Source organism: Eschrichtius robustus, chromosome 12, assembly GCF_028021215.1.
Source record: "Eschrichtius robustus isolate mEscRob2 chromosome 12, mEscRob2.pri, whole genome shotgun sequence".
Classification (NCBI taxonomy): domain Eukaryota; kingdom Metazoa; phylum Chordata; class Mammalia; order Artiodactyla; family Eschrichtiidae; genus Eschrichtius; species Eschrichtius robustus.
Genome location: NC_090835.1, coordinates 57,425,012 through 57,445,869, shown reverse-complemented (window position 1 = coordinate 57,445,869; position 20,858 = coordinate 57,425,012). Strand labels below are relative to the sequence as shown.

At 35.0% G+C, this 20,858-nt stretch overlaps 1 protein-coding gene and 1 pseudogene across 7 annotated transcripts in view; one reads left to right on the top strand and one right to left on the bottom strand.

The window, feature by feature from the left end:
• SLC4A7 (solute carrier family 4 member 7) overlaps positions 1–20,858 on the bottom strand; it is a 115,511-nt gene that overhangs the window by 71,086 nt on the left and 23,567 nt on the right. For all 7 annotated transcript variants that reach the window (XM_068557969.1, XM_068557972.1, XM_068557971.1 and 4 more), the window contains exon 2: positions 1,425–1,506. In XM_068557969.1, the coding sequence (XP_068414070.1) occupies positions 1,425–1,506 (82 nt within the window). The remainder of the gene's footprint in view (positions 1–1,424; positions 1,507–20,858) is intronic.
• Positions 3,501–4,296, top strand: LOC137773256 (dnaJ homolog subfamily C member 9 pseudogene; annotated as a pseudogene).

Below are 20,858 nucleotides of genomic sequence, written 5' to 3'. Positions count from 1 at the left end.
AAAAGAAATACGTATAAGTTCATGTAATTAACAATGCTAGTCTCCTGTTACTTCTCTTATTTTACAGAGCACCAAGGGCTCTGTTATACCAAGGGCTAATTACACCAAGGGCTAATACCATCAACTGATAAATACACTAGATATACAGGTTACTTTAAAAAACAGGGTTTTTTTTCCATTTCAGGAAGCAAATGTGGAGAACACCTATTTGTGCCTCTTTCCACCTCTTTTTGTAAAGCAATGGCTCCATTCAGCTGTCATAGAAGACTTTAACTCAAAAATGTAGGTCTCAAAAAAACCCCAAAATAAGCCTATCAAAACATCTGCCATGAACACCACCTTAAGCAAGTGTTCAGGCTTAACATCACCAATAGTTAAGTTATGTCGATAACACCTGTCCACAGGTGAGAGGGGCACATCACGTGTGGTATGCTCCTCACATACCCATGATCTGGGCTATGAGATTATAACGTCACAATGTGACATTAGACAAACCCACATTTTGGGACATTCTATTAGTATCTAACCACTACTCTTCCAAATGTCAAGGTCATGAAAAACGGGGAAAGATCTAGAAACTGTCATAGGTTACAGGAGGCTAAGGAGACCTGACAACTAAGTGTCCTATCACAACCTGAGCTGTTCAACGGGATCCTGGGACAGAAAAAGAACATCAGTGGAAAAACTAGTAAAATCTGCATAAAATCTGTAGTTTAGTTAGTAGTATTGTATCAATGTTAATTTCTTCATTTTCATAAACTTACACCTAAATAAAATGTTAACATTAGAAAAAGCTGGGTGAAACGTATACAGGGGACACTCTGTACTACCCTTGCAACTCTTCTGTAAATCTAAAATTATTTCAAAAAAAAGAAAGAAACAAACAAACCATTTTTCAGGACTTCTTCCGGCTCAGGGAAAACAGATTGGCAAATAACTCATTTGCTACACAATTCTATGCTGAGGTTTTTGTAAGTACTTTAAAAGGCTGATTAACAGACATATAAAACGAACATTTAGATGACAACCAGTGATAACTGTGGCTTATTAGTCTGGCACGCTATAATTTGCTCATAATTCAAATTACCCAGGCTGTTAGAAAAGAAATTGAAGAATTAACTCATTTTATAATTGTGGCATTTCAATTTCCAAGATAAGTAATGGTAACCATGAGTAAAGTTTGAAAAGCATGCTGATATTTATGTTTCAGGGAATGTTCTATTTGCAGATATGGGTAGTGGTTAAATGGGTTTTTGCTGTATTACTCTTCTTTAAACTATATTTAGAAAAGTGTTGAACACTCTTCTAAATGTATGCTCTACAATGACAACAACAAATATTTCAACAAATAATAAGGTAAAGGACACTAACAAACATTCATTAGTAATTTATCCTGCTAAACAAGTTATTTTAGACAAACTTACTCTCTAGTTCTTCTTTTTCAAACTTGGTGTTCACAGTTGAGCTGGTTTTGCCAAGATCTACAACAGCTTCTTCATCGGGACCCTAAAAAGAAATTATTCTCATTCACTCATGAAATCAGTATATACTGAGGACCTATTTACTAGGGTGTGTTATTTGAGACAGCCAAAAATATGTAACAGATTGCCTTCCTCTCAAAGAACTGAATTCGTAATATAGCTAACTGTATTCTTTTAAAAGTATGTTTATAGGCTTTTTTTTTTTTTAAATCCACAGAAGACCTTTCAAAAATCTCATGGGACCCTCAGAATGGGAGAAAATATTTGCAAATGAAGCAACTGACAAAGGATTAATCTCCAAGATTTACAAGCAGCTCATACAGCTCAATAACAAAAAAACAAACAACCCAATCCAAAAATGGGCAGAAGACCTAAATAGACATTTCTCCAAAGAAGATATACAGATGGCCAACAGACACATGAAAGAATGCTCAACATCATTAATCATTAGAGAAATGCAAATCAAAACTACAATGAGATATCATCTCACACCGATCAGAATGGCCATCATCAAAAAATCTCGAAACAATAAATGCTGGAGAGGGTGTGGAGGAAAGGGAACACTCTTGCACTGTTGGTGGGAATGTAAATTGATACAGCCACTATGGAGAACAGTATGGAGGTTCCTTAAAAAACTACAAATAGAACTACCATACGACCCAGCAATCCCACTACTGGGCATATACTCTGAGAAAACCATAGTTCAAAAAGAGTCATGTACCAAAATGTTCATTGCAGCTCTATTTACAATAGCCAGGACATGGAAGCAACCTAAATGTCCATCGACAGATGAATGGATAAAGAAGATGTGGCACATATATACAATGGAATATTACTCAGCCATAAAAAGAAATGAAATGGAGGTATTTGTAATGAGGTGGATGGAGTTAGAGTCTGTCATACAGAGTGAAGTAAGTCAGAAAGAGAAAAACAAATACAGTATGCTAACACATATATACGGAATCTAAGGGAAAAAAAAAAAAAAAAGCCATGAAGAACCTAGTGGCAAGACGGGAGTAAAGACACAGACCTACTAGAGAATGGACTTGAGGATATGGGGAGGGGGTGGGGTGAGATGTGACAGGGTAAGAGAGTGTCATGGACATATATACACTACCAAATGTAAAATAGATAGCTAGTGGGAAGCAGCCGCATAGCACAGGGAGATCAGCTGGGTGCTTTGTGACCACCTAGAGGGGTGGGATGGGGAGGGTGGGAGGGAGGGAGATGCAAGAGGGAAGAGATATGGGAACATATTGTATGTGTATAACTGATTCACTTTGTTATAAAGCAGAAGCTAACACACCATTGTAAGGCAATTATACTTCAATAAAGATGTTTAAAAAAAAAAAAAATCTCATGGAAAGAACTGAAATGACAAAGACTTTTCACTGGTCTTCTATGGAAGTTACTGGTAACTGGTACACATACTCACTTCAATGGAACAATCCTCCAGATCAGAAATTAAAGAAAATCGGGGATGAGGGAAACCCTTAGATATCAATATAGAATACTTTTTTTCTTTCCTTCTTCTTCTATTTTTTTTTTTTTTTTTGCTCTTAGGTACTCTTAACCAAAAAAAAAAAAAAAAAAAAAAAAAAAAACCCACTTAACTCCGCTACATTGGATTATGGTTAAACATATAATGGTCAAAAATAAGTCCATAGACTTAACATGTAGTATCACTTTCACTCATAAGTTACCAAGAAACAATCAAAGTTATAAGAACTTTTCATTTCTCTACAAAGGAAAAGCCATGCCAAAATTTAACCTCTAAGGAGAGTCCAGCTTTGAGTTGTGGAAGTCAACCTTCACAATTTTGTTCCATTCTTCAGCTCAACAAAAAGACTAACCATATTTACTGTAAAACACTACACAGACTATTTTTAAAAGAAAATTTTAGCTTAAATTTCCCTTCTCAACTTCTAACTTAACTTTCAAAAGAACATTATATAATCCTCATTAACTACTTATTATGAATTTAGTATGTACAAGGTTCTGCGTCACTGACTGAGACAGATGGACGAAGCCCCTTCCCTTCAGAGGTCTTATGTGAGCTGTGGCTCACGCTGGACCCATGCTCAGCAGGGCTCTGCAGCCTCACAGACCTTCACTGCTGACGGGAGTGGCCAGCAGAGCCACCATGAGGTGAGCAGAGCCACCATGGCCCTACAGGTGCACCCAGACTCAGTGGGCAAGAGTGACGAGGAGGACAGCACCCACCACTTCCAGTTCCTCAGGGAAGTCTGTTCCATCTTAAGTGACAAAGACCAGAGAGCAGAGTACAACGAGCAGGGGACAGTGGATAAGGACTCCACTGTACTCAACCAAACCTGGGACTGGGACACACACTGGAGGAGGACACTCAAGGTTCTGAAAAGACAGACAAAGGTTCTGAGGAAGAGCTGACTGATGTGACAAAGGCCTATCTGAACTTCAAGAGTGACATGGATCAGTTCGTGGAGTGTGCATGTGTGCAGTACAGAGGAACCCAGAATATGGAACCTCATTTGGCAAGGCATTCTTACTGGAGAAATCCTGTCCCACAATGCCTCTGTCAAAGGATCAAAGCAAGAGATGAACGGAAGGAAAAGGATGGCCCAGGAAGAGGCTAAAAAAACACAGAAATGAGCAGAAAGGAGCCAGGGCTTGATGATGAGGTAGATGACCCAACCAGTCATTCAGGGCAGGCAAAAATGGGCAACTGGAAATGGATGATATTCCTGCTCAGACAGAAGCAAAGTACTACAAACCTCCCAAAGGAGAAGAGGAGAAAAACCCCAGCATCTTTCAAGAAGGAAAAGAACTAATCTAATTTGTTCTCTTTGAAGGTCCTTATGCTTCAATTGATAACTTTATAGTACTCCACTATCAATTTTCTAGAAGGAAGTTATTTTATCCATCAGATGACAGTCATTTTCCCCCATGGTCTCCGTGTTTGCTCACTGCCTAGCACTTCCTCTCCACTTAAAACAATAAACCAGAAGGACATATAACATAGTCAGCTTCTCACCACTTTCCATGTCCAAGCATCAACTGGAGGGCCAGTTTGTTTTAGAAAGGATCAAATAGGAGGTTGGGTAAAATGATCGTTTAAGGTCTCCTCCAACTCTTGACCTTAAAATATCTTACTTTTGGGTATAGGTTTTTTTTTTTCAGTGCATACAAAATAAATTCATATACAATTATTCCTTGCTATCCAAACTCTCAGTGTCTTAATTCTAATATCTTAAAACTCAGGAACTGAATCAATTTGATTAAATTTTCAAATATATTCCCTACTATCCAAACCCTCACTATTTGCTACCCCAAACTCAGAAACAGACACAGTATATTAAGAAAATGCAGATCTCAATATCCAAACTTACTTTCTGAAGGAAGGCTAGATATCCAAACTGTAGAATCAAATAGACCTGGATATCAAGAGGTACTTGTATATGACTCTAAAGAACTGGGATTCAACTTAATACAGGAAACTCAGAAGTTAAATGACTTGCTAAGGCTTTATATCTAAAGGACTTGGAAACAGGCTGTGTAGACCATTATACATCTTCATATAGTAGACTAAGAAAGAAGAGACAGCTGTATGTGTGGTAACCTGCCTCACAGCAGTCGCACTCCCTTAATAAGGAGGAAAGGCTAAAGTAGGAAACACACACACACACACACACACACACACACACACACACACACGTACAAGAATGAAGAACTAATCATTACCATCCATTAAGCATGCCACACTCTAAAACCATTCCTCCAATGATGTCATGCTATTTAGTCACTAAGCATGCACAGGTAGGTACAAAAAAGAAGCTGCCTCTCAAACAAAAGACACAGATGTTGTATGATCCAAGAGGTAGCACACTGTGTATTCTAAAAGGGATTAACTGCTCCCATTCCAAACTTTCATTTCACCAGAACAACTGCCAAGGAAGCAAAACAATATACTTATCTCTCATCCTTAACAAACAAACAAAAAAACCTCTTTTATTTCTATGCAGATGTACTTACAGGTTTAGATGTACTAACACTAATCAGCTAACACTATGAAACAGATGAAGTTGGGCAAGCTCACAATATTTATTTAAAATACACATACTCTTTGACCTGTAAACATCTATCACAGAAAAATACTGCCACGTGTGCCAAAAGGGGCATGTAAAAAAGAGGATGTGCATCTATTCACCTTCTCATGGTCCACTCACCTTGCTCTCCTTAGATACCCTCTGTGAAGCCTGGAGGAAGTGACTCAAAGCCAAGTGAATATATAATTTTATTGTTAATGTTTGGGTTTTCAATGAGAATGCTTTCATGCGTAACTTGTAGAAAAAACTAAAGTGAAAATTTTGGAAGTCTGGAAAATTTACAACACAACACTGTTAAAAACAAAACAAAACAAAACAGGGAGGGGGTATCTGCATTTCTCCCTTCCCTTAAAAACATTATCTACTTTTCAACAACTGTGAAACATGAATCAGAAAGGCAGTTTGCTATAAAGGCAAATATTAAGTGGCACACACGTTGCACATCTCAACATATTACAAGTAATTCAACAAAATATGCAGGTGCATATGGCTATATATTGAAAATATATATATTTTCTGAGGGATAAATATATCCCTCAGAACGAAGGGATTGATGTTTCAAGGTAGAAATACATTTCTGAAAAAACACTGCATTTTAAATTCTATCATCTTAGGATAAGCTTTAAGCCATATTTCTAAATATAGATCTAGTTAAAACACTATATAAAATACAATTTTGAGTTCTTTTTTGAAATAGATGTAAAAAATACATGTAAATATTTAAAAGGTTAAACATCAAACCACTGACACTGTGTCACACGGATGGCTGGGGAAGCAGAAACAGACAACCCTGTAGTGTTTAATTTTCTGTGAACAATAAACATGTAATTTTGGTAATTTTTAAAAAGAATAAATTCAAGTTTCAATTTAATATGTCAGTTACTTTTAAATCTGCATCTAGAAAAAAACTCTTCTTCATTTTTTAACTCCAAGAATATAGTGGAAAACTAAAAATAGCAAAAGCAAAGAGCCACCCCTGACATCAAAATGTTTTCGTTCTTAACCTCAGATGAGTAAGCCACACAAGCCAGTCCTTATAAAGCCTACCTAAAATGAAATAAAGCCAAGGCACTGGGAAAACTCAAGTACACGGAAGAATAAAAAGGTACCCTAAGTATACCAATGCAAGATTGACTCACTGTAATCTTAAGAAAATTATTTTGCCTTGGTTTCAATTTTTTATTTATAAAATAAGGTAACTATTCAGAATACAACTGCTCTATAACACAGAAGACAACAGATTTAAGAATTATCCATATAAGATCACTAAGAAAATTTAAATTCTCTGTATATGAAATAACAAATGTGCAAGGTTATTTACTGCAGCTTGTAACTGGAAAAGACTGGAAACCATCCCCAGGGGCCCTTAAAGAGGAATGGCAATGTACTTGATGGAATAGCAAGCTACTAAAAAAAATTAAGATGCTATGTACTGACATGAAAAATATTTAAGACCTATTATAAAATGAAATACACACAAGGTAGATAGAGAACCACATGTACAGCATACTACTTTCTGTATAAGAAAGTCCCCAGAAGAGGAGTATCTGCATTTACACAATGAACACTGAAACTGAAAGGACATACAAGCAAACAGTATAACTGGTTACCTCTGACTTCTGTATTTACTGTTTTTCTTATATTGCTTTGATTTATTTTAACCATGTGAACACAGAGGTAGACTTAAGTATAAAATCTTTTGAAAGCCTTGTCACCTATCTACTTGGTCCTCATCTACAAGTGTTACTTGCCCTTGAAAGAGCTGTGAGGCGAGGTGCCATGTGTGTGTGCCAAGCACAAGGGCACAAGCACAGCTGTGCACAGAAGAGGCCCACATTTTACTGAATCTAAATAAGGAGACTAAAAATGCTTTCTCATCTACCATTCAGCTTTAAAACTAGATTAATCAGCAAAGTCTTAACAATTACAGAAACAAATACCTATTAATTTCCTAATTAAAACTGATATGAAGATTCAAAATATATCCTGAAATAGTATTGTGGTTGTATAGGAGAATTATTCATAGGAAATGCGTTCCTAAGCATCTAGGATGAAATGCCAAGAGAAGGCAACTAACTCTCATAAGGATCTAGAACTGTATTACTTTAAGAGATTTTCAGATTTTATGATATATTATAAATTCAGACACACCTAGGGAGTTTGTTAAAATTCAGTTTCCTGTGCCCAGTGCTGGAGATGCTGACCCAGTAGTTTAGGTGGAGCCCAAGCATCCATATTTTCAATAACCTCTGTGTGATTCTGTTGCACGCCAGTTTGCACACCATGTCCTTGGTTATGTTACAGACTTAAGCCATATATATTTAAATTGCTCTTCAAGAGAGGCTGCTTCCTGCCCTTAACCATTTTAGGAGGCCTTATAGGGCCTACTCTCACTTCATTCACATTGTTTTAATCCTTCAGAAAATGAAATATACATTCCAATTCACAAGAAAACACTGTAAAGTTACTATATACTTTCACTGTATTACAAGCAACCCTAAATCTATTTAGTGCTCTAAAAGTTGATTTGTATGTCAGATATTTTCCCCAAGATTCCTAGGGCAACCTATCAAAGTATATATAAATAGTAATGTTGTCCCACAAAATACAAGTTTCTTCCAAATACTGCCAATTCCCAACCTTATCCCACCTACTACCAAGAGTTGAACTTAATATTAAAAAAACTTTAAATTTATGGGCAAAACGCTTAAGGGTAAGCAAATAATCTTTCCTAATCCAGGTAAAGGGAGAAATCATCAGTGAATACTGTTTCACAAAATAAAAAGCCAAAGAATGATATTCATAGTTTCTAAAGAATTCACTTGGCATTTTTTGATTGATTCATTACTCTAAAATAGGTGGAAGAGATGTAAAAGGTATATGGAAAATTAAAGCAATTTAAAATCACAAATTTTAAACTCAGGCGATCATGTGATTCCGACAGAAAAAAATTTAAAGCCCTGGGAAAAATGCTTTGTCACCAGACAGCGGAGGAACTGGATAGATTCAGATACTGGAACACAAAGTTTCAGAAATTTTTATTTTAAATACACACCATGATTAACACTAAAGAAAATCTGAGTTCTAAGAAAAAGTTACAAAGGGAAAAAGTGAAGAGGTCAAAGAATATAAGAGCAAGAGAACTCAAAGAGGTGTGAGGTGTAAAAACTCACAAGTGACAGATTCCAATAATAAAGAAGATTATTAGTGAAACACTTGTCAGAAACTTTATTACAAAGCACAAGAGTCATGGACAAATGGAAAGCCTCATTAGGGTCTATCTGAAATTATAAATCACAAATATTTATGGCACTCTTGCTATGAGGAGATATTTACATTCATTCCAAGTTCTAATTCAGCACACACACCAAAAAACACATAGGAATCACTTACTTTAGGTTATCGAGTATATATAAATTGATCAACAGAAATGAGGATAATAATAAAATCTATTTCTGAAATGGGCTTTTTAAAAAACTATCTCAACTTTATCAGTAACTAAAATGTATAGAAAAGCACAGGCATTCTGCACAAAAGGAAAAACACACATACACAAAGATCCAGTAGATGTTTTGTAGCAGAAGGTCTAGCAGGTATTCTGTCAAAATTCCCCAATGTCAGTCAGCAGGGGTTAGCGTTAGCTAGGTATTTTTAGAATTCCAAGATTTTTTTTTACCAAAAATCAACAAGAAAAAACCAGGAAATCCCTCAGCAATATGGTCTATTTGCCTATTCTTTCCCTGGTTAATACCCCTGACTGCATGAATCTGATGGACCATAAAAAAAAGTCTCATTTCCTTAAATAAAGACTAGGAGTTTGGACTCATCCATTCATTCAACAAATATCTACTGAATGTACACTATGTGTTGAGCATCATTCCAGATACTGAGGATACATCAGTGAATAAAAAACTGTAATATAATCAAATGGCCAGCTTATCAGTTAATTTACAGCTAAGGTGGGGCTCCCCATGATAAGAAATCAAGGCATAAATGAATTATCTTCTCTACTCCTGATGAATAAATGAGGTCTCACAGACTCATAGGTATGGATGGGTTTTACTTTTCCAGTTCCATCTTCTCATTTTACACACACACACACACACACACACACACACACACACACACACACCCCAAACAGAGCTTAAGGGACTTGTTCTTTATCCAGGAGACAAGAGACCAAGGTCACTGTAATACAGGCTGGGAATACACAGTACTTTTTCTTTATAGTTTTTATTAAAACTTGTAATTACGTATTTATGTAACTAGCTGCTTAACTGTTTCCCAGCCTGAACAATAAGCTCCAAGAAGAAGGGAATCATGTCCATTTTGCTCACCACTGTCTCCTCAGCATCAAGCAGGGCCTGGGCCTTGGTTAAATACTCATTGACTGTTGTGTCTATTCCAAAGGACAAGACACTGGGCTAAAAAATTTATATTGGATACACTTATGGCCTCCTTATGAACACAGTCAAAGCTCAAACATAGATAGGTACTCAATAGTTTGGAATTTAATCAATCAGTTTATAAACAAAAAAGCCCAGCATCAACACATGATAAAAATCAAAATTCAATTCACTAGTAGGAATTCCCAGCAAAATCAAACAAATCTAAGTTTTGTATCAAACAGGTCTTACCAATATCTCTCATAGTCATTTATCCTGCCTGAAAAGACAAAATTCACAATTTGTACTGTCTTGGTCAAATGATCAAAAATAAGACTTTAACATGCCAAAGGCATAATATTAGGGGGAAGGTAGTGTTAAAAGATTATTTAACAATATAGTCATAAACCTAGGCTATTATCCTCTTCTGACACCTGAGGTTTACAAAATCCATTATTAAAACAGCATCAGAAGATCCCTATCACAAAGTAATTTCTTCATTATGAGACATATGGCTATAGCCCAAAAGTAACACCTCCCATAAATTATGATTATTAACCATGTAATTTCACAGTTATCAAATACTTCAGTTTAGCTTCAAAACATATTTAACCATTAAGACACAGTAATTTCTTTCCTAATATCTTAGCCATATAAAACTGCTTAAAGCCTCATTCAAGTAATACTAACTAATCAAAAGACGCATTCTATAGAATAATAAAAATGCTACAAACATTGTTAATATCACACAAGGATTTACTCCTTTCAGCGGATGACTTCCACGGCCAAGGACACAGAGGATGATACTATTCTAAGCCAGTGCTAATAAGCCTGACATTTCTTCAAGCTTCACTATTAAACTCTGAAAGATTCAAACTTGTTCGTAAATAAAACACAAGATCATAACTAGGTACATACAGGTGACTTCTTCTCCAGCCGAAATCTTTCCATAGCGGTATATAAATGCCTTGTTTTTGATAGTGTAGTGCAGTAAGTCCCTTGCAGAGTCCAGGGTCAGGGAGGACATAGCTGATTTAGGTCACTGTGCTTTGCACAGATGAACCCTCTAAGTTGCTTTCATGGTACAACCAATCAGGGTCCTCTAAGTTACCTCATCTTCCAAGCTAATAACTACCACTTACGCAGGGTCAGAGCATAAGAGATCTGACAAGTAATACACACATTTAGTTATAACTGAAAATACCAAAAGAGGAATGTAGCAACCAGTTTTCAACCGAAACCTTTCTATAACAATTAGTTCAAAAGAAAGCATACACTAAGGATATATGTAATGGGTGTGTGTTTTTTTTTTTTTTTAGAGAATAAATTTTCAACAACATAGTTAAATCTAGCTCTTAATTTCATTTAAATTCAGGAAAGATCCAAATATATTTTCGCCTGAAGAGAGTTTTGCCTTTTTATCATTACTATATTTATACCAACTTATTGTAACCATATACTAATAACAGGATTAATAAATCATATTGTGGCTTTAATTATCATTTTACTCCCAAATTAAGTATTCATATGGATAACAGCTAAAAGGGAAAACGGGAATAAGCAGCACCCCTCTAACCTTCAGACTCAAGATCTCTTTCCACCCTTAAAGACTACTGAAGACCTCAAAGGGCCTTTGTTTATAAAGTTTACCATCTATACTAACCATATTGGAAGTAACACTAAGAAAACTTTAAAATATTTATTTAAATTCATTTTTAAAAATAAAGCCATTACATGTTAACATAAATAACATTTTAGTTAAAAACAAATTTTCAAAAACAAAACAAGATTTAGTGAGAATAGCTTTTACATTTTTTCAAATCTCTTAATATCTGACTTAAGAGAAGATGACTGGATTCTCATATCTACTTCTGTAATCCATCTCATATGATTTGTTATTTGGTTGAAATATATGAAAAAAATCCAAGTTCAGACAAATACTCTATTGGAAAAGGGAGAAATGTTCTAATACTCTTTTCAGGTGACTGGATATTCCTCTCTGATGTGTCACCAAACTCAACAAGTAGTCATTCTTAAAGGTTAGATTGTAAGGTGGAATCTGAAACCATTTCAAGTGAATGTTTTACATACTGCTACATTAAAATCCATTGGTCTGTCATATACTTCGAATGGATCTCTCATCCATTTGTAAAATTTCACACTTCATTACACAATATTTTAAAAAATCACATTTGATAATATTATCAATAATCTCGTAAGTTTTAAGTGTTGAGAACAGACACGTTTTTCAAAATTATAATTTTGTTTTATGAAAGCTAGACTCATTATCATTAGTAGCAAGTACCATGAGTTGTTTTTCTTGAAGTGACAGGCTCACTTCATTTCTTTCTGAGGAAATATCTGTCAAATGTCAAGTCTGAATAACCACAGTTAGTTTGTCCGTTCTTTCAAGTAAAAATGGCATCCTGAGAAAAAAAGCAGCTAGAGGAGCTCACAATTCAAGCAATCACACCAGAGCTTTTTCTCCAAGCAACCCACTGTACCTCAGTATACAGATGTATTTCTATGCATGCTTCCTATTCTGTCATTTGGAATGTTAAAGCAACGTGTACTCAAAGGCTCGGATTTAACAAAATAATTAAGTTTTTACTGTTTCATCAAGGACGTTCTTTTCTTCAGTGAACAGTTTTGTTTTGCTTTTAAACGGAGAGTGCCTGGTGGTGCTGCCTGGTGCCTCCCTGAGTCTCACCCAGCACTGCTCCCGCACCATCCGCACAAACTTCAACCCGGGGGAAAAAGGCAAGTAGTGTCCCAGTATTATTATGAAAGTAATTCTGATCTTGCAGATCCTCTGAAAGGATTTCAGGGACTGGCAGGGGTCCCTGAATAGCACTTTGAGAACTATTAAAAAATTCAGGTTTAAAATACAGAACTAAAGAATTGTAGGTGAATATTCTTTTTATTTTCTCTGTGATGCTGTTTGTTCAATGAATATTTTAATGTGTATAGAAGCAGAGAAGATTAAAAAGTATTATCTTGTTATTCTGGCTTCTAGAAAATGATAAAACATATTTATTATACCTATTATGTGCTAAAACTATGCTAAACCTTATCATATATATTATACAGCACATTCAGATATTTCATTTACTCCTCTCAGCTCTGACTAAAGCTCAGAGAAGTGAAGTCCCTTCTCCAAAGTTCCAGAGCTAGTAGGCAGTGGATTTAGGATTCAAACCTAGTCCTTCTCAATTCATACTTTTCTTCTACTCCAACTACATATAATAAAATTTAAGAAAAAAATTTTGATAATAGTTGAATAAAACAAAATTCTAACTGAACACAGATGAATAAAATAAAATGTTTACTGAATTCAAATAAAATGTAATCTAAATTAAATTAGAAATATGTTCTGTGAATAGACAGACTTGCTTCCTGATAAACAAAGCAAACAAATGGTAATTTCTATAGAAATATCTATATCTCAAAAGTAAAGCCTTACTACCAGCTAATCCTGTAGAATTTACTGACAACATGCACCAAATAACAAAATAAGAAGTTTAAATTGAAATAATATATATCAAACAAAAAAAAACTTTATTTTAATCTTCCATGATCTATATGAGACAGTAGATACCAGGCAAAAGACATGACACAGCCTTCAAGTACAGTTTTGGTTTTAGTAAACTTCTCTAAGAACTGGAGACCCCAATGGCATCAACAGCTACAATAAAATTTTTAAAATTTTTAAAAACTTCAACCTTTCTATGATTTACACTTGGCAAATGAACATAAATCTGAAGAAACAAATACAAATTAAGTGTGTTATTCACTGATTTTTAAAATCCTCAATACATCAATCCTGGAGTAAAGAACATCTACAAACAATTAGGTTCAACACCAATTTCCGCAATGACCTCTTGAAATTTACCTACTGTGGAAAATCTTGGCCCTCGCCACTGGTATTTAAGAGCTTAATCTTCTGGTGTGGCACATGTCTCATGCCCACTGGATTACAAGAGCCCTCAGCATAGGGACTTAGGTAGAAGGAAGGGAGGGAGAGAAAAAGAAGAAGCTTAAGAGGCCTCAGGGGAAAAGGAGGAATTAGGTGCATACAAATTTTTAATTTCCCAAATTGCAAAACAAAATGTTATTTATCAAAATACAGAAGATCCATTTCTCCAATATGTTACCTGTTATGACACTATCCTGGGCACTACTAAACCAATATTCAAATAAAAAATTTGAAATCAAGTTTTACAGGTTAAATAGAAAGGTAAAGTCAGTTTTAGTCTACTACTTTCTTGAAAAATAAAGATATTAAGTCAACGTATAAACTCAGGAATTTTAATCTGGCTAGTCCTTTAAAGATTTCTTTTCAGTTTTATTTTATAGCAATACTTAATCCTTTTAAACCAATCTATTGAGCTATGACTGACATGTAAAAAAGCTATACATATTTAATACATACAACTCGATGAGTTTGGGGGTAAGTATACACTCATGAAGCCATCACCACCTTCAAGGCCACAGACATATCTGTCACCTCTCAAAGTTTCCTCCCAGCCCCATATTATCATTATCATTTGTGTGTGTGTGCCTGTTCATGTGCGTGTTAAGAACACTTAACTTGTAAGATCTACTCTTAAAAAATGTTAAGTATACAATGTGGTACTGTTAGCTATAGGCACTATGCTGTACATATTACTTATCTTGCTTAACTGAAACTCTGTACCCTTTGACCATCACCTCTTCATTTTCCCCACCTCCTAGTCCCTGGCAACCACCATTCTACTCTCTGTTTCCATGATTTTGACTATTTTAGATTCCACGTAAAAGTGAAATCATACAGGATTTGTCATTCTGTATCTGGCTTATTTCACTCAGCAATAAATATGTTTACACGAATCAAAAAAGTCTCACTTGTTCCCTTGGTTTCTCTGCCTGATTTTCAACCTTTTCTCCATTTTTATAACACAAATATAAGTATATATACACTTACCAAAAAAGGTAGCTACATACAACTCACTGTTGTATACATAACTTACTTTTTTCCACTTAAAAATCCTTAAGTTTTTTCTGTATCAGTATATGGAAACTACATTTTAATGTAATTTATTAAATTAACCTGTGTATGGGAGAAAAATTCAAGTCTTACAGAAGTGTTCCCAAATAAGCATTCCTCCCATCCCACTTCCACTCACCAGATATAACTACTTTCTGTTTCTGCCTTATAATTGTTCTTGTTTGCCATCATAATTTTAAATAATGTACCATTTGAGACGATATCTGTTTACTCTACGAAAAGAAAAATTAGATTTTTTTTCACCCACATGTACCTTTTTCACTTACAATCTCCCTTCCACATCTCGGTTTTAATTAGATTTTTATTTTTATATCAAGATTGATAACACTTACATTCTGCTCCATATTTATAATGAAGCCTTCTAAGCTGTGTCCTCTAGCTAATTCTAAAATTTTAAAACCTGTGTTCAAAAGCATTTGAAGGCACATATGCATGCACTACCCAGAAGTACATGGAGCAGTAATGCCCTGGTGGCCACCCCTAACCAGTGGGGTTTGGGAAGCTGATAAATGCTTTGCATGCCTCCTCCATCCCTCAGGCAGACAGGTCTGAGATGCAGTACCCAAGGGTCCTCTGAGGGCCTGCAGGACTGAAGGCCAGCCACTCACTGCAATGGCCAGTCTCTCACTTATGCTCGCAGAGGCTTCCTCGCATCTCTTTAATTCCCTGTCCCTCACTCTTGCTTCTTGATCTCACTTCACAAATAAATTACCTGCAGAGCCCTTGTCTCAAAATCTACTTCTGGGAAAACCCACGCTAACACATCCAACACAAATGTATACATACATGCACCAAAAAGACATGTAAAAGAATGTCCATAGCAGCATTATCCATAGTAATATGAAACTGGAAATGATCCACATATCCAAAAACAAGAATACAAATAGATTGTGGTATATTCATACAATGTAATTCCATGAAACAGTGAAACTAAGCAAACCACTGCTACAGGCAAGAACATGGATAAATCTCACAAACATAATCTTGAGAGAAAAAAGCCAAACATATAAAACTATTCTGTTATGTTTCTAGTCAGGATACTGTTACAGCAGGAGGGAGGAAGCAATGATGCGGAAGATACTGAAGAGGGTCTTTCTGGAATGCTAGCAATGTTCTACTATTTCTTTTCTAAAGTGATAGTTACATGGATTTGTTTGCTTTCTGATAATTGGCCACATTTACTATTTGTACATGTTAATGTATGTTTTACTTGAATTAAAAAAAAACTAAAATAAATAATTACATTATCACCAAGAAACAGAACAAGAAAGAACTTTGGAAAATTAAAAATAAGACTTTCAATGTATAAAAGGGCTAAGGCTTCGAAGATAAAATATCTCAAACAGTGTAATAAAAAGAAGAGTTGGAAAACATTAAAGATAAAAGAGATAAACAGTCAACCAATTCACAAGGTTCAACTTCCAAATAATATGAGAGCTAAAAAGGGTAAACAGAAAATGGATTAAAGGAAATTATAACTTAAAATAAACTATGAGAATTTGCTAGAATGAAAAAGAGATATGAGCCTTTAAACTGAGCAGGCCCTGAGTGACAAGTGCAGTATCTTAGGTAATAACTGTAAATTCTCAGGGAACTGCGGGTTTAAAAACGAATGTTATGGAAGGAAGTGGAGGAAGAGAGAACATACGCTGGCACAAGTCTTTCTCGATAGTAACCCTGGAGGAAGAGGACAGAGACTATTATCAAGTTGGAGTTATGAACACATTCTCTTGCTCAGCCTCTCATATTTCCAGGAACTTTTATAATTGCTTTTGTTTGTTTTACATTCCCTGCCTGTTATGGACTGAATTGTTTCCCCCAAAAATGTATTATATTGAAGTCCCAACTAAAAATAACAATAATAATAATAATAATAATAATAATAATTGGGAATATTAGGATTACTTAAATACTATCTCATTCAGAATCAAGATTAATGACTGGACCAACAGAAAAAGAGACCCTTTCAAACATTAAAGTCAAGTAGGTCCCTTTCCTTGTGACTTTAAGTATAATGGGAATAAAAAGAACCTGCCTAAAAATGATGAGATTATTGACCAGTTACCAAAAGCAAACATATTAAAGTGCAAAATACTAAAGAGTTCACTCTTCACATGAGTCATAAGTCTCCACTATCTCTAGGATAATCCATCAATTTGTATGCTGTAGCTAATGTAACAAACAGAATTTTAAAAACCCAAAATTATCTTTATTTGCAGATGATATCATTGTGTACCTAAAATACAAAAGATTCCACCAATTAGCACAAATGAAAAGATTCATTTGATGGCAGCCAGTTACAAGATAAATAAACACCAATAGCTTTTCTTTAAACTACCAATAGCAAACTAGAGATAGAGGTAGAAAAAGATCCTATAAGGATTTTTGCCCTATAACGACAAAATGATAAACTACATAGGAATAAATTTAATCTAAAAAAAACTATAAAATTTTATTGAAGGACACTAAATAATCTAAAGATACTCTATTCTCCTGGGTGGGTAGACTTTAAATATACCAAGAAAAATAATAATAAAACTTTCTATATTAATATAGAAATTATAAAGTAAATCAGAATCCCACAGGGTTATGTTTATCTTTTTTAAATGATTTTGAAGTTTCCATAAAAACTAGAATTCCCAATAAAATCATGAAAAAAATAAGGGGGCACTATGCCTAATAAATATTCCAATATACCATAAAACTATGGTAAGCTAAACATATGGTACCAAAATGGAAACAATTCAATATAGTAAATATTTGCAAGACAAAACAGAATGAAGAAACAGATTAAATATATATTGCAGGAAGGACCGTTTGGCTCTCTAATTTGATGAAGCTGTCTACGTCAAACCACAGGTAAAAATAAATTATAATGGATTAAAGATAATTTGAAGGGTAGTATTTAAAATTTAGAATAGTACTTTATATTATTGGAGTGGGGATGTATTCTTCGGCAAGATGAGAAACCTAGAAGTCATAAAGAAAAAGCCTGATATAGATTTTTTTTACTCTATTAAAAAAAAAAAATTCGACTTCCCTGGTGGCGCAGTGCTTAAGAATCCGCCTGCCAATTCAGGCGACACGGGTTCGAGCCCTGGTCCAGGCAGATCCCACATGCCGCAGAGCAACTAAGCCCGTGCGCCACAACTACTGAGCCTGCACTCTAGAGGCTGCAAGCCACAACTACTGAGCCCGCATGCCACAACTACGGAAGCCCGTGTGCCTAGAGCCCGTGCTCCACAACAAGAGAAGCCAGTGCAATGAGAAGCCTGCGCACCGCAACGAAGAGTAGCCCCCGCTCGCCGCAACTAGAGAAAAGCCCGCGCGCAGCAACGAAGACCCAATGTCGCAATAAATAGATAGATATCTAGATAGATAGATAGATAGTATCTACAAAAAAAAAATTCCAACATTCGTCTAAAGCAAAGAAGACAATAAAGAGACAAGGTAGAACACGAGGAAATATACGCAGTATAACAGACATGGCATTAAATATTTGTAATCGAGAAACTTCTTGATTTTAAAGGGAAATGAAAGGAATATAAAAATGGACGAAGAATGTGAACCAAGTAATTCCCTTAAGAGAAAATACAAATGGCCAATAAATAACCACATATTAAGATGCATACTCTCACTGGTGGTTCAACAAATTTTATCCATCAGATCAGCAAAAAAAAAAAAAAAAAGTCTAACATCTAAAGCTAACAAAGGCAGGGAGACACAGAAACACTCTCATACTTTCTAGTGGGAATGTAAGTTGCTCAAAATTTTCTGGAGAGTAAGCTAGGAAGAATTCATTTAAATTTTTGAGAATATCCTTTGTGTAGCAATATCACTTTTGGATACCTACTCCACAGAAATTAAAACACCAAAATATAAATATACGGTCAAGAATGTTTACTGTTCAAACTGGCAAAAACAGAAAACAACCTGAAAGTAAATAAATATGGGAATGGCTGGTTACCGTGGAATATTATGAAGTATAAAGAATGAGACAGAACTACAAGCTCCCACTCAAGCGATGTCAGGAATATATTGGTAAGGAACAAGCAAGTTGTAGAGTTATACGCTTACTATGATCACATTTTTATGTTTTACAAAGGATAAAACAATTCTAGGATAAGGTATTATATCTTAAACATATAAAAGAATAAATTTAGGCTCTAAAATTAAGTAATTTTCCCAAGGCCCCACAGCTGTACGTGGAGAAGCTAGAATTTAAAATCATGTCGTCGCCTCCAGGGACATGCACTTTTCAGAAGGCCACTTACAAACATTATTTTTAATTTTCACTGTAAGAAACTCTGTAAGGTAACCTGGCTGATCATTTTCCAACCCAGGGCCATCTGACTTCACAGCCTAAGCTCTTTCCGCTAGGCCACATACCTTCCCCTAAGTCATACTACGTGTAATTTTATTTGCTCATCTGCCTTATTTAGGGAATTATAAGTAAAATATAAAGTATTCAGTCACAAAAACATTCACCTAATTATTTTTGAATGCTTTAAATGTATTAGAAATTCAGTAACAGCTAGTAACTACCATAAAAAGCAAAAACTTTAACAAAATAAAATCAGCATCAATATTATAATAAATACGTGAAGATATTGTTTTAATTTGGTTTCCACAGAGATATTTGAAGCAAGCAGCCAAGAAAAGAAGAAAAGGTCCTGTAAAAAAAAAGGAAACCTGTCTAATTTTAAAGCACATGTTTCAAAGAGTAGCACTGCCAGTCCACACCTTTCACCATTGCTGAATATCACCGCTCACACCAATTCAGTTTTCACCACCTATCACTAGTCTTCAGCAGTGTAGTATAAGCTCTCCATCTGGTGGCCATCATTAGACATGTGGAATTTTTCTCTCACGCTGTGTTTATGATGAAGAGCAAAGAAACTGAGTTTGAAAAAACTTCCCTGACAGTTGTTTTTAAAAAACCTGGACATTTAATTTCATTCAAAAAACACTTAAATACTAAGAAGGTAAAAAACTATTGAATAAATATTCCGTTTATATATCAGGATATTCAGGATGTAGTAGAGCCAAATTTTTCATACGGGCATTTATACCTACCACTGAATACTCAACATTGTTACAGTGAAATAGAATTACAGTCATGTTTTTAACGTTGTTTCAAATACCCGCAGCATTTTGGAATTTTGTTTTTAAACATATTTTGAAGTATATCTGTAATTTCATGAGAATTAAACAGTTGAAGAATCTAATTCACAGATAAAATATAGTTAACATAGGATAAAAATTGTCTGTTTTATCAAAAACTTTCCAGAAACATACACATCATGACAGAAAATGGCAAGTGTACTTGGCAAAGTGTATCTGTATTTTTGTTAATAATACTCCACATTTAAATGTTAGGAACAAAGAATATGTAGCTCAATTTATATTTACATTGAGAAAATATTAATTTAGTTACAGTGTTCCTAAATGTTAATTATTTTTCATTCTTGTAGGTCTCATCTTGGGCTACCATTAGCTAGGAAAATTAATCTAAGAAATTAAAAAATAATCTGATTGGTAAGAATTTAAATACAACTGAAACTGGTTTAAATACACAATTACCAAAGTCAAAATATGGCTTAATATAGTGAATTCAGATATATTTAAACTCTAGCTTTCAGCAGAAGTGAACTCCTCTCTCACTCCCTCTAAGACATTCAAAACCAGTGAGGGGTGATTTCTCTAACTCCAAAAAATCCTCTGTCTTCTCTATTTTGAACCTTGTGACCTTTTTGCTCTATGATCCTTGAGTCTACAGACAGGGCTGCTCAGCTCTAGCACTGTTGGCTTTCGGGCTGGATATTTCTCTACTGTGGGGTGGTCCTGTGCATTGCAGCAT